Source organism: Falco biarmicus, chromosome 3 (assembly GCF_023638135.1).
Source record: "Falco biarmicus isolate bFalBia1 chromosome 3, bFalBia1.pri, whole genome shotgun sequence".
In the NCBI taxonomy this organism is placed as follows: Eukaryota; Metazoa; Chordata; class Aves; order Falconiformes; family Falconidae; genus Falco; species Falco biarmicus.
Window position 1 is genome coordinate 116,704,999 of NC_079290.1, and position 22,054 is coordinate 116,727,052.

Sequence of the window (22,054 nt, forward strand, 5' to 3'; positions counted from 1 at the left end):
CGGTTAACCTGGCTCAGGTTACCCATTTCACCTCTGGATAAGGGCTTGTTTCTTCAGAAGGCGACGTTAATTGCGAACAACAGCTTTGCACCTTTCCAAAGCAAAATTAACTGCTAGATCTTGATATTTCAGTAGTGCTGGGGATAAGATCAGGGAGATAGAGCAGGTTATGCAGCTCGAAGAGCAATACCAGAGGGAATGCCCCTGTTGTCAGTGCTAACCGGCTAGAGAAAATCCGGTTCCTGCTTACTGAGTCTCAGCTTTTTGGCTGCTATGATATTTATCTGTGCCCAGGATAAGGTGTAAATGCAACAGACATCGCCCAGGCTGTCTGGTTGGAAGGAGGAGGCCCCAGCACAGCCCAGAGGTTGTTGACTCTTTGACAGTAACCCAGCCTGAGTCTGTTCTGACTGTTGCTTGAGGGGGGTTTGGGCAGACTGGTGCAATGCACAGCTCTTCGTGCTAGCAAAACCCTCCTGCCTGGTTAGCAGCGTGAGCCAGGCGATGTGCTCGGGCATCCTCTGAGCTGCCCAGCAGAAGCAAGAAGCAACCCCTGGGGCTGCTGGAGACCGGGCATCTCTGGTGGAGCAGTGCTGCTGGTGTGTCTGTAGTGCTCAAACAAAGGCTGCTGGAATCAGCCCTCGGGCAGGGAGAGGAATTAATCACCCTATTCATTCTTCCCAGCGAGCTTGTGTCGCTGTGCTTATGTAAAGTCACAGTATGAATTATTTACAACGGGCTTTCCCACTGTAGTAGTGGCGGTGTATGGAGCCAGAGTGGGAGAGTAGGACAGGGGGCACAGCGATGCGTGGCACTGGGTGTCACCTACGGCCAAGGTGATGACATCCAGGGGCTGCTGGGCCATGATGGACAAAACCCCAGGCATGTGGCACACAGCATCCTATGCCTTCCACGCCTACCGCAGTCTTTGTAAATGAAAGAGCCTGGCTGTGCTGCTGGGGAGGAGGAGGACCAACATGACACCGGTGCATGTTGCCATGGAAGCGCTGGTCAATTGATGCGCCATCAGTCGCAATACAAATCGTTTTCTATGTTTGCAGCTTTTTTATTTGTTTCCGTGCTACAATCAGGTGGTATCGCTGTCTAGTGTTTGTCACACTACATCTCTCCTAGGAGCTTGGGAGAATAACAGAATCTTTAAAGAAACGGAGCTGTGTGGGCTGAGCTCGGTGAATGAGGCTGGAGGCAACCGGTGAGGCTCAGGCTCCCACAGAGCAGCAGGAGGAGGGACGGAGGCAACTCGTGGCCATCCAAGGAGTGGGCTGGAAGCGGAGTTGTGCGATTCCTGGGATCTTGGGAAGACGGTTGCTGTCATCGCTGTGTGGGGACAAGTCAGTTTCCCTTTTTGGCTGCTGGGGTTGAGCCTGGAAGTGGCAGTTGAAGGCAGCGATGTGCCAGAGGTCAGGTGTGGAGAGGGCACGCGTTGGCCGCCCGCATCCTGCTGTGGCTAATCCTGGGCACGTTGCTTCAAGAGCCTCTTTCTAGCTGACCTTGAATGTGGAGGTGTGTTATTTCTTTCCCTAACAAACAGCCGTGTAGTTTGTTTCCCTACAGCTGTGGGCTTGTTTGTGACGTTTGTCATTTCTCTAGGAATAACATATAAAAGGCAATGATTGTAATTTCTGGTAGGATTTGCTCGAGTGTTTAGAAAAACCTTACCTTTCCAGTGAGGGGTTAATTTGGAGCATGGGGTTGCTTACACTGAGTTTTCCTAGCCCACTGTTATGATTTGAAATAGCAATGTGTCATAACACAGCTGGTCAGATAGCCCTTTTTTTTTTTTTTTTTTTTTTTCTCTGAGGGTAGGTCCTTGGCTGTATATTAGTGACAGGGTGAGGATGCTTGGTGGGATCTTCCCTAGACAAGGAGTCCCTGTGGGTCAAGTTTGTCCCTTCCAAACCCCCAGGCTGTCTGTATCGTGACTCTTCTCCAGTACTGGCTTCACATGCAGGAGCGTGCAGCTGTTGATGCACACGGGCACCCTATGGTCGTGCCTCCCAGCCCTGTGCTCAGCGTGGAGATGTTGTTTCTTTGGTGATTGTGTCGTACCCTGGCAGATGAAGTCGCACAAACTCCCACGGGATATGAATCATTGTGGTATGACACATTCAGCGGTTCTCACGCTGCTGCCTCTGAGAAGAGGCAATACAACTTGAGCTACACAAGCTCTAAATATAAAACCTTAAATAGGAGTTATTCTCCTTTGACCGCTAACAAAAATACTGAGGATGAGCAACAAAAATACCCTTTGCTGTACTGGTGTCGCAGAACTGGAAGGCACTTCTGGAATTGCTCGGTTCAGCCCCTGCCAGTGGAAACGAGCTCATCCTAGGTGACTGTAAGTCAGCTTTCCTATAGTGGTGCGTGGTGGTGCTGCTTAGGCTTCTGTGTGTGCAGCACGCTTCCTTCGGGGAGCATCACGCCGCTGTCGGAGGAAGCGAGCTGGTTGAACCTGGCATCCCTCCCTTGCGCATTCAGGTGGTTTCACTCAAGCTTACTCCGAAGGCAGCGTTGCTCTTCACTGTCCTTTAAAAAAGGAAATTCTGTGGAGATCAACAAGAGCTTGCTTCTTGAGATAGCTACCCACAGAAACCCCTGCTCTTTTGCTTTTTTAGACTCATTCAGTTGATAGAAGTGCCCGGGACAGCCTCAGCTTTCCTAGACTCCTCCAGGCTGTATAGCATCCACCCGTATGCCTGTTCTGAGGAGCTGGGGTGTGTGTGTTTAGCTGCAGGTGCCTGGGAAGAGCAGTGTGAGCCTGTCCTAGGAGCCTGAACTGGCCGAAACGGCAAGCTGTTAGCTGGGTGCGTCAGGCAAGACAAATCTGGTCTGTGGAACTGACAGTGAGAACTGCCAGCAGTTATTGAGGAGAAAATTCAATATTGTAAGCTGTCTGTATAAAAGGTATCTGCCCCAAGTAACCCAATTAGCACTACTTAATTTCAGGCCCTGCAGTGCAAGCCACAGGACTGGAGAGAGCAGGAATTTGTCTAGCGTGCAGGCTACTGTACAGCCAGCGATCAGAAATGAGATGAAAGAAATGAGCTGGGAGAGGTGTGCTGACCATCTGCACTGGCCGACGGGCCCCGCGGGGCAGCATTGGGGGTTAAAGCATGTACTCAGCGTAGCCTGCGAGCTTGCTGCAGCACCTCTTCAATCAGCTGCTCGGAGCAGAGCAGCTGAGGCAGGAGGGCAGAGCTGAATTAAAGGGCTGGCTGGACTGTCGCTTGGTAACTTTGCCTTTTACTAATTCACCTGGTGGCTTCCTTCTCCAGTTATGCGGTTATTGCCTATGGCTGCGCCAGCTGCCCCAAGCTGACCTGCGAGAGGGACGGCTGCCAGACGGAGTTCTGCTATCACTGCAAGCAGATATGGCATCCCAACCAAACCTGTGACATGGCCCGCCAGCAAAGAGCGCAGACGCTCCGAGTACGGACCAAGCACACGTCGGGTCTCAGTTACGGACAAGAATCTGGGCCGGGTATGGATTCACGTGGTTTTTTGGTTACTCAGTGCTGCAGTTACGCTTGTGAGGCTGAGCAAAAGCCATCTGTGTGCAAAACCCGCTCGCATCAAAGCAGCGGGGCGGGGGTGCCCTGTGGGGAGCCCCGCTGCATGGCACAGCTGAGGGTCTCCAGCAGCCAGGGGTGAGAACAGCTGTGAAACTCGGAGTCATTTCCCCTTCTTGTGTTTTAGAATAAATCTGTCAGGCTCCTCCAAGAACGCAAAGCAGATCGGTAGGTGAGGGTGTGCTTTGCATCCTGCGTCACGGCAGCTCCCCTCATCCGCCCCAGCTAGGCTTGTGGCTCTTTTGATCTTGGATGTTCTCATTTCTTGCTGCTCTAAACCCTGAACAAATGGGTACTTTTTACCCTAGCAGCTTCAAATATGCCTGCTGTGGTAGTGAAGAGTAACATTCATGCCTAACTGAGTGTGGGGAGCCTCACTCCGGGCGCTGTTAGGTGTTAATAATGTCAGGTCCAGAAAAAATGTCAACCCACAGACTCCTACGCTGCCTGGTAGGAGCTGCTGTGTCTACTGAGTTCGTGTTTGTTAAAAATAACCGTATTGCCTCTGGGAGTGGGCAGTAAGGCCATTTTATAAAGTCCCACCCTACCCCCAGACAAAATACTCTGCTTTTCCCCCTATGTCAGGAGTTTAAATGTTAATATGATTACTTGGAATGGAGCTGTCGTGGATGGTTCAGAGGTGGCTTAGTGGTGTGTTGAGGTTCAACATGCCCCAGTTAGAGGGCCCTGATAATGGGCAGCATAGACCCTGCCACAGCCTGTGGTACAAACCAGCAAGCAAAAAATAGTTTCTGAGGGTTTTGAGGGGTTTTTTCATCCTTTAAAGGAGATCCCAGCCAGGAAGAGCTTAGCACTTAGCCACTGAAAGGAAGATTCTTGAGACAGTGGTTTTTCCCCACCCCGTTCTTGCTGGCTTCAACATAGTGATTAATAAGGTGCGAGCTGGTCCCGGCAGCTGGATTTCATCTTGTTGAGTGTTGCAGAGGCTGCCAGCAAAGCCCTGAACCACCGCACAGCCATTGCATAACGCGATCAGATGACACTTGAGTTAAGGAAGGGATGAAGGACCCTTATCCTGCTCTGCCAGCAGCAAACTGGGGACTGGACAGCCTCTAGACCAGACCCCCCGTGTGCAGCTGCAGACCCCCTTTGCCTTTCGGCTGCTTTTGAAGGCCAGTTTCAGAGTTCTTCTGATGCCGCCTTCTCCCAGTTGTTCTGTCATTTTTGGCCGGTGAATCACCTTAGTGGAGCAATTTGTGTAATGGTTCATTCTTACGCTGTTGCCTTGGCTAGCGCAGGGCCGGTATGACTTGTTCCCAGCATTTAAGCACGTTCTGGAAACCATCCCGTTTGAGGCTAGGATAAGGTCCCTGCTGTCCAGGGAAATGGCTTTTTGGTGGGATCTGTCTCATCGATCTCTCTCTCTGAAGATAATAAGTAATACACAACAATAAAGACGCAACCGTCCCCACCTCATCTGTGCTAAGCAAAGGGGCTCTCCCTGTGCAGAAAATGCAGGTTTCAATCCCTCACGAGATCCCCCTCGTTGATTCTAACGACTCGCAGGAGAAAGTCCAACTCAGTGCCATGCTTCCTCCCCGCAGCCGATGACATCAAGCCGTGTCCGCGCTGCAGCGCTTACATCATCAAGATGAACGACGGGAGCTGTAACCACATGACCTGCGCGGTGTGTGGCTGCGAGTTCTGCTGGCTGTGCATGAAGGAGATCTCGGATCTGCATTACCTCAGGTGAGGAGGGGAGCGCCACGCCTGCCTTCCTGCCGCTGGGGTAGCACGTGCTCCTCCCAGGCTGTTTGGAGGAGGTCACGTCGTGCGTCGGCCTTTCATCCTCCTGCCTCGCTAATCAATCTGAAAAATTTTCTTCTTTCTGATCCAAAGAGATCAACTTTCCTCCCACTTGACCGTACGAGGATGCTCTTCCACTCCAAAAGCTCCTCCTGATAACAACTGCATTTGAGAGCTCTTCCCATGTTAAACACAGGCAGCGTGATAATCACCTTGATGAGCAAATTAATCTTGATGGGGGGGTGAAGAGGGAAGCCTTTTTCCTGCTGTCTACCTGCTTCCCAAGTTTTGGGTTTTGTTCATGTGAAAGTTGAAATTAGCGTTCTCGGGAGCACTTAGGAATTGCTATGGTGTTAATATAGTATTTTTTTTTTTTTCCTTCCATTAAGCCCCTCGGGCTGTACATTCTGGGGCAAAAAGCCATGGAGTCGTAAAAAGAAGATTCTCTGGCAGCTGGGCACGTTGATTGGTGCTCCTGTAGGCATTTCCCTCATCGCTGGCATTGCCATTCCTGCTATGGTCATCGGCATCCCTGTGTATGTTGGGAGGAAGGTGAGTGTGGAGAGCAGCAGGCTGGGGCTGAGGGGTGTGGGCCGTTCTCTGTACTCGAGGCATCCGGCCAGAAATTTGGAGCTGATACAAAGGGTGGATCTTGTCACAGAACCAAAATTCCGTTGTCTCTTCTGAACCTTATCTTTTGGGTTTTGTGTGGGGAGAGGGAAGGTGGTGGCTGATAGCCCTTCAGGCTGAAGTCCTCTCAAACGTATTTTGCGTTGCTCTTGTGCCTCTGCCGTGAGCCAGGAGTACCCAAGGAGAAGCCTGGTCCCTTTTTAACACATCCTGTGATGATGGGCTCTATGGGACAGTGGCTGGGCCCTAAGTGTCACACTTTGGCTTGCATAAGTCACTTGTGTTTGGATGCTGACTGCCCCAGCTGTGTGATGCTGTGGTGCGTCTGTGCTGCTAAAGAGGTGTCGAGAGGGAAGAAATGACGTGTCAGCACTGTATTTGTAGTGGCTGCTTTTTCTTAAACACAGACCCACCTGCTAGATCTGGTCTGTGAGGAGCTGTGGTCAAGATGAGGTTCCTTAAGGGTGAATGCAGCTGACAAGGCTGTAAAGTCACAAATTCATGTCTTCTGCTGGTGTTTGCTCACAGCCAGGCTCTGTTCTCACCTAGTGCTTCTCCTTCCATCAGATCCACAGCAGGTATGAGGGAAAGAAAACCTCTAAGCACAAGAGGAACTTGGCCATTACTGGTGGGGTCACCTTGTCTGTCATTGCCTCTCCCGTCATCGCTGCTGTCAGTGTTGGTAAGTGGGCACAGTCCCATTCCTTTCTGGTGGGCCAGTAGTCACTGAGACAAGTGGGTAGCCCAGCCCTGTGAGATGGGGGTGCCCAGAGGGCAGTTTCCAGGCAGCTGCTTGTGTGCTTTTCTGGGCACAACCCTCCGTTTCACATCCAGGCTGCCCATCCTGATGTGCTTGAGTTGGCCTGGAGCCAGCACGGGGCTTGTCTGGAGCACCATTTGCCTTGTGCCACAGCCCGTAGTGGAGTCCCCTGGCGCCACTGAACCTGGGGGTTCAGCCAAGGCTGTCTGCGCTCTTTGGGTCCCTTCATCCTGCGCTGTAGTGGCACAAACAAAGGGTTCATCCACTGTCTTGTCTGCAAAATTATGAACTAAGACCTTTAAAAGCAGCGTAAACGCAACTGGAAGAGTCCCTGCCCCAAAAAGTCCTTTCTGTCTGCCCAGCGCAGCTCAGCCTTTACCTCCTCTTAACCCAGCACATCCTGCTCCCTAGGTATTGGCGTCCCCATCATGCTGGCTTACGTCTACGGCGTGGTGCCGATCTCACTGTGCCGAGGCGGTGGCTGTGGAGTCAGCACTGCCAACGGCAAAGGTGTGAAAATCGAGTTTGATGAAGATGATGGACCCATCACAGGTAATGTGGCAACTGCTGAAGGGAAGGGGGTGGACCAAGACCCTGTGATGAAACAGTAGGGGGTCCTAACATGTCCCAAACCTGAACACCTGCATTTAGAAGCAGTTTATTTGCTTCGGTCTCCTGGTGATCAGCTGTGTAGCTCTCGAAGGAGGATCTCGTCCTTTCCTTGCCCTGGATGAGGGAGGGAGGCAGTCTGCGATGAGGCACGTGCTGCCTGCTGGCTGGCCCCCAGCTCTGCCCAGCGTCTGCTGATGCTGGTTCCTGTGCTCTTCTTCCCTGCAGTGGCTGATGCCTGGCGAGCCCTGAAGAACCCCAGCATCGGCGAAAGCAGCATTGAGGGGCTCACCAGCGTGCTGAGCACCAGCGGCAGCCCCACTGATGGGCTCAGCGTGATGCAGGGCAACTACAGCGAGACGGCCAGCTTCGCCGCCCTCTCGGGTGGCACCCTGAGCGGTGGTGTCCTCTCGGGAGGCAAGGGGAAGTACAGCAGGTAACTGAACACATGGGCCCAGCGAGGAAAAGGTAGAAGCTCCCAAGGTTTGTGTTGGTTGAGCAGGTTTAGTTCGAGGAGCTCTCCAGGACTGCGAGGGGTCCGTCTTTGACCTGGGAGTTGTGTCCTAGTGGTTTTGCATCTTGGTCTGTTGGAGAGTAACCAGTCCCAACAGGTCAGGCTACTTCTGGAGTCAGTGCTAGGCTGGCTCTTGCAAGGAGGACAAAATAAATTTCTGTCCCTACCGAGCTCCTTAAAACTGCAGAGCTGTGATGCTTCGGGTTAATTGGGAACAGCGCGGAGATGCTTGCGTGGCCTGCTTGAAGACCTTCCAGTCCTCTTATCCCAGCCTAGAGGCTTTGATGCTTCCTGTTCTCCAGTGGCCTCTAGCAAGCAGGGTCACTGCTTTCCAAGTCAGGAGGTTACACCACAGTTTTCCTCTCCGCTTGCCTGTGAGTCAGTTTGCTGGGTAATTAGAGACACGTGTTGATATGGCAGCCAGTGTATAATCACGGCTGTGTGCTCGGTTCGTGAAAATCAGTTCTTAGCAGGAATTGCATGAGTCATCGATACAAACACAACTTCGCTTTCGTCATGGAAAACAGAATGGGTTTACCTAAATGGAGCCAGAAATGAGCCTAAATGAGAGGAACTGTTGGGGTTAAACTCTGTCATGCCAAGCTGTGCCAGCACAGAGGGTCTCTTGCATTCCCGTGAGGAACAGTGACCGCTTGGTGCCCCTTGGGGACCATCTAAAGCATTTCTGAGGAATCCTCTTTTTTCCTGCAGGCTGGAAGTTCAGGCAGATGTCCAGAAGGAGATTTTCCCCAAAGACTCGGTCAGCTTGGGGGCTATCAGTGACAACGCCAGCACTCGAGCCATGGCTGGTTCTATCATCAGCTCCTACAACCCCCAGGACAGGTAGGAGGACTTGCAGTGGTGAGAGGAGTGTTGGTAACGGGTGTCCTGGAAAAAAATCTGTGCTCTGTGAGGTGCTGCTGTGGGTGGTGGGGTGGTGGTGGTGGTTGCACCAGCCCATTGTTCTGCAGCTGGCAAGCGGGTTGGGCCTTTTACTAGCACAGGAGGACGACTGGGGCCAGTGTGGGAGCAGCCTCCATGTGTAGTGTGGTGGCTGAGGAGGGGATCTGCAGCACAGGGCCCTCAAGGTCTGTTCCTGGCTGCTCACAGGGACTCTGGTGCTTTCCCAGTTCAGTTCAGCTCACAGCCTGGGGATGATCTTGGCTGCTGGAGGAGAGCAGCGAGCGCTGTTGTTTCCCAGATGCTGTGGGGTGATGAGCAGCATCTTCTTCATGTCTAGGAAGCGTGATCCTCCCAGTACAGCGATGCGGTGCCTGGTGGTGACCCGGTGGAACCCAGTCGCTGTACCCAGTAACGTGAGGGTGCTTGTTTCTGCAGGGAGTGCAATAACATGGAGATTCAGGTGGACATTGAAGCCAAACCAAGTCACTACCAGCTGGCCAGCGGCAGCAGTACAGAGGACTCTCTGCATGTCCATACCCAAATGGCAGAGAATGAGGAGGAGGAGGACGAGGACGAGGAGGAAGAGGATGGTGGGCAGGAGCAGATGTGCAAACACCAAAGCTGTGAGCAAAAGGACTGCATTGCCAGCAAAACCTGGGACATCACCCTGGCCCAGCCTGAGAGCATACGGAGTGACCTGGAGAGCTCCGACAGTCAGTCGGACGACGTGCCAGACATTACCTCGGATGAATGCGACTCCCCTCACTCTCAGACTGCAGCAGCCTGCCCACAGACCCCCAAAGCTAGAGGTGCCGAGAGCCCAAGTGCCCACCTGAGCCACTGTGCCCAAGCCGAGGGCTGCAGGCTGGATGAAATAGTCAAACTGGAGTGCATCGAAGCCAGAGTATGAGTTGGCCCTCTCCTGCTGAAGAGCACACTCACCGTCATTGCATCTTTCGGGGCTGAGTTGTGTCCGTGTTGGCTTCTGTTTGCGATTCTCCAGCTGGCTCCCCAGCCTCGCCTCGGGGAGTTACTGTTTCTTACATGACAAAAAAGAAAAAGGAAAGAAAAAAATAATCCCCTGCCCTCTTTTTGTTTTAATTTATTGGTTCAAGCTCTGTGAGGTGTGTAAGAGTGTAAATATGTACGTGTGTCTGTACGTCTGCAAAAACATCCTAAGGGACTATTTGAATAAAGACTCTGGTTGTCATTCGACTCGCATCCAGCTCATCCTTGCAAAGATGCACGGTGACATCCTCTGGCTGCCTTTGCCCCTTGCTCAAGGATTTGTAAACACTGCCCTAGCCAAAGGCATGGGGAAAATGAGGGCACGTCCTCTTCTGCCTCTATGAAGTGAGGTGTGGCAGCCTTGTTCTGTCTGCAGCGGCGATGGGGACAGGGCATGTGCTCAGACCTGCTGTGTCCTGGAGCCGTTGAAGGGAGAGGTCTCCCGTCTCCCCCCTCCCTGTGCAGCAGAGCTGTGTGCAAGTTAAAAGAGGGCAAGGATGGGGACTAACGCTGCGCTGAGCCGAATTCCCAGCGCTGCTGGGTGTAAGGGATCTAAGGAGACCCAGGGCTGGGCTGGCGGCTCAGGCAGGGTATTGGGGACAAGTATCTGAGCCTCTGCCTGGACCAAGCCCTTCCCCAGACCAGTCCCAGGAGCCAGAGCTGCGTCGCCGTCCCTGTAATTAATATTTTTGCTGCCTCACATCTGCAATGAGCTTTGCAGAGAGCATTGCTTGGCAAGGATCTCCCACAAGTGAGGGAGGGCTCCCCAGAACACTCCCAGCATGAGCAGACCTGGGTGGCTCTTCCCACAGCCGCCTCAGCAAGCCATTGTCCCCAGCCCCTCTCAGCCTCTTGCTGTCACATAACTTCCCTGGAAGCTTCATCAGGGCAATTGCCACCAAACCGGCTCCTCTGAGTCACCACTTGGGAAATCAGCCCCAGCCCTGAGCCCTCTGCTTTTCCCTTTGGCTGCAGGTCAATCCCTGGCACTGACGGTGCTGGTCTCTGCCCAGTGGTCCGGCAGCATCCCACCCCACGGGGCTGCTCCATCCCAGCCCCCCTCAGCCCGTGGCCTTGGACCTGGCTGGCTGGATCCCAGCCTGCTGCCATCGCTTCTGGACCAACCTGAGTGTGCTGGGGAGGTGGAGGCAGCGGGATGGATGGAGAAGGGGATGAGACAGCGTGGCGTGGCACGTTGGCACCACGCAGCGTGCCACGGCATGGCCACCAGCTCGGCAGCAAGGGGGGCGAGGGGTGGGGACAGGGCTGTGCTTCCCCTGGGCAGATGCAGGCGGAGGTGGAGTTAGCCCTTTGCTCATCCTGGGGAGCTGGTCCGACAGGAATTGAAGTAGCAGTGGGGTGCAGCACGCAAGCAGCTCCGGTGGCCTTGTCCTCATCCCAGTTGGTCCCAGCTCTGGTCCTGCCCAGCCATGTGGGAGCCCAATGGATCCGGGGCTGAAGGCCTGGGGGCATCGAGGGGTGCTGAGGGCCTGATCCTGTCCCAGTGACGATGTGTCAAGTGGGTGAGTCTGGGTCCGGCGCGGTGATTGCGACAGGAGGGTGTCCCAGCCCTACGTGCGGCTCCCCTCTCCTGCGGGGGAAACTGAGGCAGGGAGGGAGGGGAGCTGGGGGGCTGGGACGGGGTTGGGGACAGAGCAGGGCTGAGCACTCAAGTGGAGTGACGGTGGGTGCTTGAAGAGAGCGGCCCTGGGGTGGGTTCTGCGGGGGGGAACAGCCCCGCTGCTGCTGCTGTCACTCCTCAAAGCGTCGGGTGCCGATACCCAGCTGCTGTTCGCGGGCAGCTGCTCTCCCCGGAGCTTCTGCATCGCTGCAGGGGGCCCCAGCCCTTCCCAGCCCCACGGGGGATGCCTGGCCCCACGGCTGCTGGCCCCACACCGCCACCCTGGTCCTAGGAGAGCCAGCCGGAGCGGTGGTTTGCTTACGTGGGCTGCCACCACATCACCTGCCTTGTCCCCTGCCAGCACGGAGCACGTCCTATAGGGCTGTCCCCAAAGCCTGTGCTAAGCACGGTGCAAGGGCAGGAGGGACAGCTGGGTGCTGGCCACCCCACACCGTGCAGCCCCCTTACCCAGCCCTGCTCCCCCCTCCGTCCCAGGCCACCTCGATCCCAGCAGCCACCAAAGGGTCCTCATGAAAACTGGCCTCATCCTCCTCATCATCGGGCACCTCAACTTCATCGCTGGTGCCCTGGTCCACGGCACCGTCCTCCGCTTCGTGGTTGACCCCCGGGATGCCATTTCCCTGCAGTATGTCATCGCCAACGCTGCCTCCGTCATCTCCGCGCTGCTGGTACCACGGGGTGCAGGGTAGGGAGGCACGGGGGGGCATGGGGGGCATCTGGGGTGGATGCAGATGTGTGTAGGGTGGGCAGGAGGTGGGATGTGGGAGGATGCGAGATGGATGTGCTGTGGATGCTGGGTGGGCAGGAGGTGGGATGCGGGAGGATGCAGGATGGACGTGCTGTGGATGCAGGGTGGGCAGGAGGATGCGGGAAGGTGCTGTGGATGCAGGGTGGGCAGGAGGTGGGGTGCAGGATGGACACTGCTCTGTCTCCCCTTCCCTGCTCTAAATAAGCCTTTCTAGCCCCAAACGAGGTGGGATAAATGCACAGGGACTAGTTGGAGATGCAGCACTGCCCCCTGCCATGCCGAATTGGCCAGATGGGCTTTCAGGAACAATGTCAACAAGGAAAGGGGACTGATGTCCCCAGGGCAGGCAGGCGCTGTGCTCACTGACCTCCCTGCGCTTCCTCACAGACCATCTCCTGCGGAATAGCTGCCCTCATGCTGTCCCGCTGCCTCGCCCCCACCACCCTGGTAAGCACCCCCGGCCCCGCAGCCCCTCGCCCAGCACCCAGCAGGCTGCGGCCAGCCCACGGAGCATGCACAGCCACCACGTCCCCTCGCTCTGGGGAAGGGAGCCTGGACAGGCGGCTGTGCACGGCCCTGGCTCGCTGCGCTGCTTCTTCTCTCCCCTCCTGCAGAAATGGGCAGTTTTCGCCCTGAGCACCAGCAGCAGCCTGGGCTGCCTGTCCTGCCTGCTGGGGCTGGCTGTCTCCATCGGGCTGACACTGGGCACGCAGGGTCGGGCGCTGCTGGCCCCCTGCCCCATCGCTGGCATTGCCCTGGTCTCCCGCGAGTGCCCCTTCGATCCCACCCGCGTCTACGTGAGTCCCCAGTGGGCCGTGGGCTGTGGGTGCCCGCGCTGGGGATGGGGAGGATGTGTGGGGACCTGACGCCCCGTGTCCCCGCAGAGCTCCACGCTGTGCCTCTGGGCCATCTCCCTCCTGCTCGACTCGATGGAGATCATCTTCAGCATCCGCTGCCTCCTGCTCACCGTTGACCTCCTCCACCTCGGCTGCTGCTGCCACGGGGCGCACCGGAGGAAGGTGACGCCTGGTCTCCAGGCTCAGCACCGACCCACTTCCATGCAGGGCTGGGATGGACCTGGCTGGGCTCGGGAGCACCCGGGTGGGGGTAAGATTTGGCAACCTGAAGGTCTCATCCCCCCACTCTCGTTCTCATCATCCCCTCTGCCTTGCAGGTCTCCTTGCAGGCAGCCCCTGCGGAGAGCCCGGACGCTGGGCAGTGCCTGGGTTTGCTGAGGCTGGACAGTGTGGAAACTGCCTGGCTCTGAGCGGGACCCAAGGGGTGACCCCACGGATGTGCCCCTGCCAGCCCTGCACCATCCCAGCGCCCACACAGGCCCATGACAGGACCCAGCTGCCCCCCAGCCTGGCTACTGGGCGAACGCATCACCTGGACACCACCAGCCAAGACACATGAGCCCATCCCTGTGGCCTCGGGCCATCTGGGGCTGCAGTGAGAGAGGCAACCGGGCTGGCTCCAGACCCTGCAGGGAGAAGCTTTCCCCTCGGCGTCGACGGCCCCTTTCCAACTGCTGATTGCACTGACACAAATTTTATTCTGCAGGTATTAAAAGACCAGAAGCGTGTCCCCTCCCTGCGGCCCCTGCCCATGTGCCGGCGATGGGGAAGGGGCTGGCCCGGCCCCATGACCGTGGCAGTGTGTGCACGTGTGGGGGGTGCTGAGGGGGCCCCCAAGCCACCGGGTCTTTGTCCCCTAGGCCATGTCCCCACGCCTGCTGGAGATGCAGCGGTGGCTTTGCCGCCAGCCTTTCCCACCGGGCTGGGTTGTTCCCCTGCTCCGAGCCCCCAGTGCTGGGGGGGGACCATCCTCGCTCAGGGCAGACCCTGCCTCCATCCTTCCCCCAGTCAAGCCAGTGCGGGAGCCCCGTGGTGATGGGGACTGTCCCCCCCCAGCTCCCCCTTGCCCCAGCCTCAGTTGGGCTCCAGCTCTCTCCCCGCAAGGGGCCACGGGGTCACAGTGGTGGGGACCACGGGGACCGGGCAAGGGACAGCGGCAGTGGCCAGCTGCAGGGTCAGGGGGTGATGTGGGGCTGTGGGGGGCTGCGGGGGTCCACGGGGCTCAGAACTGCGTGGCGCCGCTGGGGTCGCACTGCAGCAGGCGCACGATGGACGGGTCGCTCTTGGCACCTTTGATGAACTCCTCCAGCGAGAGCTTGCCTGCAGGGGGGACATACAGCTCAGCCACCCGGTCCTGGCTGGGCAAATGGGACCAGACACCTCCTGGCACACACCTGGACACCCACCCACCCAGGATGAGCACCCCTGGGCTCTGCTCCCTGGGCTGGGGGAGCACACCGAGCCCCTCCGGCTGCTGGGGCTCCCCCCGGCCACGCTGGCAGACGTGAGCCATTTAATCAGCGTGCGTGCGGCTCCTTCTAAGACCCCCGGATTTAGCCATGAGACCTTTCCCTTAATCCCCTCCATCTCCTCTCATTTACCGTCATTATTAGTATCCATCTGTCGGAAGATTTTTTCCGTTCTTTTCTCCGGAGTCGATTCATCTTCAGGCATGTTCATCACAGAGGAGACCATTTTGTAGATGGCCTGGGAGAGGGAGATGGGGACCAGGGTGGGTGCAAGGTGGGCGCCTGCCATCACCCACCTGAGATGGGGGATGGAGCTCTGGGCTTTGCCGCCCTGGTGTTGTTTAACACCCTCCCCACGCCGTCAGGCTACGGGAGCTTTAGCTCCCAGCACAGCCGGGGTGGATGCAAGCAGCAGCCCCAAGGAACCAACCCGGCTGGAGCTGCTCCTGCAGGGAGGAGATGCCCACTGAGATGCCACCACCATGGCCTCACGAGCCACCTTCTGATGGCAATGCCACCAGGCTGCAGTTTGGGCAAGGAGAACATCTCCTGTCGGTTTGCCAACAACCCATCCCTCTGCCCCAGGCTGCTCGGGGACAGCAGCTGTGCACCCAGCCCCCCCCCAGCAGCACGTGAGGGGTGGGACCAGCGGGGAGACCCCCAAGATGGGGTAACAAAGGGGTGTCCCCAGGACAGGGAAGGACCAAGGGATGCCCTGGGGCAGACTGATCACTGCAGCCGCAGAGCTCAGCACGTGGCTCTGCAGACAGCAGCAGGCTCCATCCCTGGCACTGTCAAGCCCTGTACCTGGGGTAACACAGGGTGCATGTCCCCAGCCCGGGGGGGGGACGGCCACCATGACACCAGGGTGACACACAGGACCACACACAAGGAGCCGCAGCAGGGTGAGGAGCCCGGTACCTGCACGATCTCCAGCATCTCCTCCCGACTGATGTAGCCGTTGCCGTCCAGGTCGTACATGCTGAAGGCCCACATGAGCTTCTGCTCCAGCTTCCCGCGGGAGGTGACGCTCAGGGCGATGATGAACTCTCGGAAGTCGATGGTGCCATCGCCGTTGGTGTCGAAGGTGCGGAAGACATGCTCAGCGAACTTGGAGGCGTCACCGTAGGGGAAGAAGTTGGCATAGATCTTCTTGAACTCCTCCACGTTGAGGATGCCCGAGGGACAGTCCTTCAGGAAACCCTTGTACCAGCCCTGCAGCTCCAGGTCGGAGAACTCGGTGTTTTCCCGCAGGTCCTGGAGCATCTCAGGGCGCAGTTTGCTGTTCTGCTTCCCCATGCCGCTGGGATGTGCCGGCTGTCCAGGGGGATGAGCGCTGCAGCAGGGCAGGCACCTGGCCCGGCTTTGGGGGGTCCCTCTGTGCTACAGGAGGGGAGAGGGACAAGGCAGTGCTTCCTGGCAGACCCCGGACACCCGGGCGGACACCGATATGGCCCCCTCCATCCCCGCTGTCCTCTCTGAGCCGTCGGGGCCAGCCCCAGGGACCACCCAGTGCAGGGCAGCGCCATCCCCCTCGCGTTTGCGTAATAAACCCTTATAGCTCATTTGCATAATATATAGGTGATATATAGCTGGCATCAAGGGGGCAGAGCAGCCTGGAGGAGGGGAAGGGGATGGATTTGGCCGCCTCAGGGCACTGGCTGGGGTCTGGGTCCAGCCCAGCTTTGGGGCTGGACAGATTTGGGTCAGCTCCCTTGGAGGGAGGGTTATTTTCAGCTCCTCCACTGCCTCCGTTAATATTTGATGCCTCCAGCAGGCACTGGAGCCCCGGGAAGGACCAGGGGCTGCAGGGCTCTGCTCGGGGGGAGCCCCCTCCCTGTTTCCTTCCTTCCCTCCCCACATCCCTGGGGGATCCAGTGCACCCCATCCTGCCAGGGTCACCCCTGTGCAGCGCAGAGAGGCCAGGGGGAGGTCAGGGTGGGTGCCCAGAATCTGGCCACACACCCCAGGTCCCCATGCCAGGGGCTTTGGGGGGACCTTGACCTGCTGTCCCCACCCCAGGCTGTGTTGTGACCCCTGTGTGGGGAGAGGATGGGCTCGAGGGACTTCAATGGGTCCATGGGTGCCTGGAGCACCCAACTGTCTTATCCAAAGTAAGGAGGGGCCCCAGCACCCCTAAAGCCCCCATCCTTTGGGATCGCAAAGCAAGCAGTACTCCCCCAAGAGGAGCAGCCCAGTAGGGCGGGACCCCCCCAGTTACAGGGGGCTGGGACCCCACAGTGTCTCTCCATCACACACACACCCAGCTCCATCCCTGCTCCAGCAGCCAGAGGATCTGTGTGTCCCCACCCCACACAGGGGTCCCCAGCCAGGGCCCCCCAGGGCTGGCACGACCCCCAGCCCCACTGCCCGGGGCAGCTCTGGGAGGGGAGCCTCCGGGGGGGTTCAGCACCCTACGAGGGGTTTGCAAGGACAACCCCCCCCCCCCGAGCGGGCGTCTCCAGAAGGGTGGTTGGGCTCCCCCGGGGAAGATGCTCCTGGGGTGGGAGGGGGTTACAGGGGATTCCTCCCAAACCGGGCACCGCCGGAGAAAGGGGGGCTGCCGGGGACACACCCAAGGGAAGGTCCCCCGGGGGGGGGATCACCAGGCACCCCCCGGCAAGATGCGGCGGGGCGGGGGAGGGGGGCTCTGCAGCCGCCGGCGGGGAGCGACGTGCCGGAGGCTGGCTCCGTGCCCGTGCCCTGGTCTCCCCGGTTCCCCAGTGCCCCCTCCGGCCTCCCCCTCGCCCCCCACCCCCGGTCCCCCCCCCTCCCCGCCGGCTCCTACCTGCCCGGGGAAGAGCCGCCGCCGCCGCCGTGCGCCAGCGCAGCCCGGGAGCGCCCGCCGGTAGTGCCCGCCGCAGCGCCGGGCTGCGGGGGGGCACCGGGGGCACCGGCGCGGGGGGGCACCGGGGGCAGCCCCCCGGGACCCTCCCCAGCCGCCCCGGGGCACCGCGCACACCCCCACCCCCACCCCTCGGGACACTGCCCCGTGCAGCGCCCTGCGGTGGGGCTTGGGGCGCAGCCCCCCGTCCCCCGGCAGCTTTGGGGGCGAGGGGAGACCTTTCCTGCACCAGCAAGGGCTGGGGCGGTGCTGGGAGCACTGGGAGGTCCTGGGGCACTGGGAGCACCAGGAGCACCGGGAGCACCAGGAGGTCTTGGGGCACCGGGAGCACTGGGAGTACTGAGGGCACTGGGAGGTCCTGGGGCACTGGGAGCACCAGGAGGTCTCAGGGCACTGGGAGCACTGGGAGTATGGGGAGCACTAAGGGCACCGCTTGGTTTTGTGGCACCGAGAGCACTGGGAGGTCCTGGGGCACTGGGAGCACCAGAAGCACCAGGAGCAATGGGAGCAACAGGAGGTCTTGGGGCAGTGGGACCGCTGGGAGTACTGGGAGCACTGAGGGCACCGGGAGGTCCTGGGGCACTGGGAGCACCAGGAGCACTGGGAACACCAGGAGGTCTTGAGGCACTGGTAGCACAGGGAGCACCAGGAGGTTTTGGGGCACTGGGAGCACTGGGAGCACCAGCAGCACACCACTGTGGCTGTGTCAGGACACCAACCAGGCGAGGGTCCGGGGTGGGGTCTCCAAGGGCTCTGTTATGGATGTCATCTGTCCCTTCGGCAGGGTGCCATCCTGTCCGGCTGTGCGGGGGTGGGATGAGAGAGCACAAGGGTGTGTAAAAACACACCGGCACATCCCTGTGCCCGCACTGAACTGGGGATCACCCTCCCCATGCGCCATCCCTGCCACCACCCCTGCCTGTCCCCATCCCATCCCCTCAGAGAGAGCCACTGCCCCAGGACACGGGCCAGGGTGGTCCCTGCAGGGGCAGAGAGAGCCAGGGGCCGCGGGGGTCCCCCCCATGTGCCTAGGGCATCCCGGGGGCTCAGGCACAGGCTTGGCCGTCACCTGACTGCTGGCCTAGGAAGGTGCCAAGCCAGGCATTTTGGGGCTAGAAAGGGACATTTTGGGCTGAGGGTCCCCAGCACGCAGCCGGCGCCGGTGCCCCGTAGCATCACAACATCCTCAGTCATTCCAGGAGCTGGATGGAACAAAGCAGCTTTCGGCAGCTGCTCCGAGCACCGGGAAAAGGCTCCGGTGGAGACAGATGCTTGCTATAAGGAGGTGCCATTCCCAGCAGGTTTTCCTGTGTCCCTGCACCAGCTCCCTCCGTTTGCAAAGCCCGGGATTGTTCGGCAATACCGTGGGGAGCAGATGGCAGGGGCAGATGGGAGGAAGAGGCACTCTTCTCCCAATTACACAAATAAACATACATAAAGTGATTAAACCCACAGGACCATCACTGGTCTGGGGGGCACAGGGAAGGGGCTGGGGTGGCTGCTGCGGAACAGGGAGCTGGGGGGAAGGACCACTTGAAAGACCCAGGATGGGGTTAATTCATCCCAAAATCTGCTGGGCGAGGAGATCAGTGAGGCTGGTGCCTGTTGAGGGACACTTGGCACCTCCAGGCCTAAACCATCAGCCTGAAGCAGGAGATGGGGATCGGCCAAAATCCACGGGCACGTTTTGAGACACCAGTGGGCAGTGCCTGACCGAATTGCCGACGGGCCAGCAAGGGGACACAGCCCAGCCCATGGTGCTGGCCCATGAGGACCACAGGGACCTCATTGTACTGCCGGAACGAGCAGTTATTAGCAATAAAGACAATATTGGTCCCTCATTGTGTTTTTTTCTCCTTTTTTAATAGCCTCATGGTGGTATCGTTGCATTGCCTGTTGCTGGAGGACTCGAGAGGACCAGAGACCTGCGCAGGCTCCTTCCTGCCCTTCACCTGCACCTTTCGGTGCTGAGCGTCCTCCTGGGTGCTGCTGTCTCCCCGACAGTTCTTCCTCACCCTCCACATCGCAGCAGCTGTGTCCATGCCCCAGCCTGGCCGAGGGACTGGCGGCTCCACAGGGCTGGGAACCCTCCACAGAGTATGGGCAGGGGTTTCGTGTAGGACCAGCATGGAGCCCAAGGAGTGTTTTGGGAATGTGATTGGGCTGGAAACAAAGGAACTGGTGATGGGAGCTGCTGCGGTGGGGTGTTCCCCCATCCTGTGTGAGAGAGATGTTTGGAGAGGGATGGGGACTGGAACTGGGGCCTTGGGGTGAAAGGAAGGTGGGGGGAAAGGAGAGATTTGGGGCTGGAGCCGGGCACCCCCTGTGCCAGGCGATGCCCCCCAGTGCAGCGGTGCTGGGGCTGGGGGAAAGCGTGGGGCCCCAAGGTGGGGGTGCCATTTCCCCTCTGATAATCTTCATATCTATTTTAATCTGCATGAGTGGCAGAGGGCACAACTGACGCAGGCTGATTTGAAATCATCCCATTTCCGACTCAAACCCGGCCCTAAACCCACCTAATCCCCACGCTGGAAGGGATTGCAGGAGGGAGAGAGAGGATAATACGGGGTGCGGGGGGCACAAGCAGGGTCGTACTCTGCCATCAAACACCAAATGGTTTACAGGGTCCCTGGGGCTGGGAGCAAATGACCCGCCCATCCCATCCCATCCCACCCCATCCCATCCCATCCCATCCCACCCCACCCCATCCCATCCCATCCCACCCCATCCCATCCCATCCCATCCCATCCCACCCCATCCCATCCCATCCCATCCCATCCCATCCCATCCCACCCCATCCCACCCCATCCCATCCCATCCCATCCCATCCCACCCCATCCCATCCCATCCCGTCCCATCCCATCCCATCCCACCCCATCCCATCCCATCCCATCCCACCCCATCCCATCCCATCCCATCCCATCCCATCCCACCCCATCCCACCCCATCCCACCCCATCCCATCCCACCCCATCCCACCCCATCCCACCCTATCCCATCCCACCCCACCCCATCCCACCCCATCCCATCCCACCCCATCCCATCCCACCCCACCCCATCCCACCCCATCCCATCCCATCCCCTCCGGCTCCCACATCCTCCACCCCAAAGCCTGGTGGGTTTTTGGAGCACTGCCCTCTCCATCACCCCTTCGTCCTCGAGCAGGGCCAGGCGCCATGGCTTGTGCTCCCACCCATCGACCTGGGGGATCAGCCATGTCATGGGGAGCGGGACCATCTCCCGGGGATGCCAGGGCCCCAGAACAGCCGGGGCAGGGAGCGGGGCTGGCTCCCGCTGGCCCCAGCCTTGCAGCCAAGCTGGGGGCAGAGATGCTGCCAGGAGGATGCTGCGACAGCCGCAGGTGCTGCTGCGATGCCTTCCCTGCTGCTGGCGGGGAGAGACGTGGGGTGTTGGCAATGCCCTGGCTGGGAGATTCCCCCTCCTCTTCCTCCTCCTCCTTCTCCTTCTCCTGCTCGAAGGGATTTCTGTGGGAACTTCCTTGCGTTGTCATAGCAGCTGTGAAGCTCCATCTTCGCTGCAGCAGGGATGGGGCTGCAGGGCAGACCCTCCCCTGGAGGGGGGACATCCCTGTGTCCCTGTGCCCCGCTGCAGGAGTACACGGCTCCCTGGGGTGCACAGCTACACACACGTGTGCACGCAGAGCATGTGTTGGCTTTGGCATGGCCCTGGCTGCTGTCACCAAGCTGGTGGGGCTCAGCCATGCCCTGGTGGGGCTCAGCCATGCCCGGGGAGCCCAGGGCTCAGCACACACGGGGCATTCAGAGCCTTTGGTGATTTGGGCTCCAGCATCCCAGTCTTGCCAGCCGCACGTGCCTATGGAGCATCCTCATGTGCACCCACACAGCCGGGGTGGCACAGAGGGAGCTCAGGCATGGCCGGGGTGGCTGTGGGTGCCCTACCACCACGTCCTAAGGAGGGTTAGCACCCAGCAGACAAACAGGCATCATCCCTGCCGCCTGCTGGGGTATTGGGATGAGCTGGGAGGGGAGAGGGCAAAGCAAGAGGGGTCCAACCCCTGGCTGTGCCAGCAAAGCCCACCAAGGTCTCCCCAAGACCCTGCAGACCCCTCCTGTGGGCCCACGCTGACCCCAGAGCTTGTCCCTGTCCCCACGCTGTGCACGGCCCTGCGGAGGACACGGTGAAGGTAAGCGGAGCCGCAGCAGGGGCGCAGGGCAGGGGCTGCAGGAATAGCCGAGGATTAAAAGCAAATGCCCAGATAATGAGGATCTTTGGTAAAAAGCCCATTTGTATAATGTAAATCTCTAATAGGCTTCCTGGAATACAAAGCCCTTTGTGATGCCCGATCTCATCTGGATCAGGAGCCGCTCGCAGCGCCCGCTAAAGCTTGACTTAGCACCATGGGGGTGCAGGGATGTTTTTCATAACGCAGCGGCTCCATCCCACATCCCCACGTCCCCGCGATGCCCACGGTGCCGCCCTGAAGCACGTACAGCGCCCCTGGCTCGGGCAGCCAAGGTCAGGGCTCCTGGGGACACGTGTCCTGGTCCCTGTGGGGCACCTGGCTGTTGGCACCTGGACACGTGTGTTCAGCAGTGCCGTGACACGGAGCTGGGAGGTCTTTTGGGGTGCAGTTTGGGCACAAGCGGCTGTATAAATGGGCCCGGGGGCGTTTGGGGGGGCTGTCGGGGGGGCCGCGGGCAGCTTGGTGCCCCAGCTGTCTGTGCCACCTTC

The 22,054-nt window shown here is 59.0% G+C and overlaps 3 protein-coding genes across 4 annotated transcripts in view; 2 read left to right on the forward strand and 1 right to left on the reverse strand.

Annotated features, from left to right (window-relative positions):
* Positions 1–9,988, forward strand: part of RNF19B (ring finger protein 19B) — a 28,275-nt gene extending 18,287 nt beyond the window's left edge. For both annotated transcript variants that reach the window (XM_056330610.1, XM_056330608.1), the window contains exons 3-10: positions 3,297–3,502; positions 5,156–5,300; positions 5,747–5,909; positions 6,555–6,669; positions 7,159–7,299; positions 7,585–7,792; positions 8,582–8,713; positions 9,209–9,988. In XM_056330610.1, the coding sequence (XP_056186585.1) occupies positions 3,297–3,502; positions 5,156–5,300; positions 5,747–5,909; positions 6,555–6,669; positions 7,159–7,299; positions 7,585–7,792; positions 8,582–8,713; positions 9,209–9,683 (1,585 nt within the window). In that variant the 3' untranslated portion in view covers positions 9,684–9,988. The remainder of the gene's footprint in view (positions 1–3,296; positions 3,503–5,155; positions 5,301–5,746; positions 5,910–6,554; positions 6,670–7,158; positions 7,300–7,584; positions 7,793–8,581; positions 8,714–9,208) is intronic.
* Positions 9,989–11,291: 1,303 nt separating this feature from the next.
* TMEM54 (transmembrane protein 54) lies at positions 11,292–13,590 on the forward strand. The gene is made up of 5 exons (XM_056331548.1): positions 11,292–11,304; positions 11,808–12,091; positions 12,559–12,618; positions 12,786–12,968; positions 13,056–13,590. Exons 1-5 carry the CDS (start codon positions 11,292–11,294, stop codon positions 13,404–13,406), a joined length of 891 nt encoding a protein of 296 aa, XP_056187523.1. The 3' UTR covers positions 13,407–13,590.
* Positions 13,591–13,706: 116 nt separating this feature from the next.
* HPCA (hippocalcin) lies at positions 13,707–17,403 on the reverse strand. Its single transcript, XM_056330623.1, has 4 exons — positions 17,286–17,403; positions 15,419–15,880; positions 14,630–14,735; positions 13,707–14,348 (listed from the first exon to the last, which is right to left on the reverse strand). The coding sequence occupies exons 2-4, from the start codon at positions 15,794–15,796 to the stop codon at positions 14,251–14,253; spliced, it is 582 nt and encodes a 193-aa protein (XP_056186598.1). The 5' UTR covers positions 15,797–15,880; positions 17,286–17,403; the 3' UTR covers positions 13,707–14,250.
* Between the last annotated feature and the right edge of the window lie 4,651 nt (positions 17,404–22,054).

Coding starts and splice junctions, on each gene's coding strand:
- TMEM54 (XM_056331548.1), top strand. Junction 12,092..12,558: donor CCGTCATCTCCGCGCTGCTG/GTACCACGGGGT, acceptor GCTTCCTCACAG/ACCATCTCCTGCGGAATAGC. Junction 12,969..13,055: donor TCGATCCCACCCGCGTCTAC/GTGAGTCCCCAG, acceptor GTGTCCCCGCAG/AGCTCCACGCTGTGCCTCTG.
- HPCA (XM_056330623.1), bottom strand. CDS start 15,796: ATGGGGAAGCAGAACAGCAAACTGCGCCCTGAGATGCTCCAGGACCTG. Junction 14,736..15,418: donor AGATGCTGGAGATCGTGCAG/GTACCGGGCTCC, acceptor TCCCTCTCCCAG/GCCATCTACAAAATGGTCTC. Junction 14,349..14,629: donor GATGGATACTAATAATGACG/GTAAATGAGAGG, acceptor TCCCCCCTGCAG/GCAAGCTCTCGCTGGAGGAG.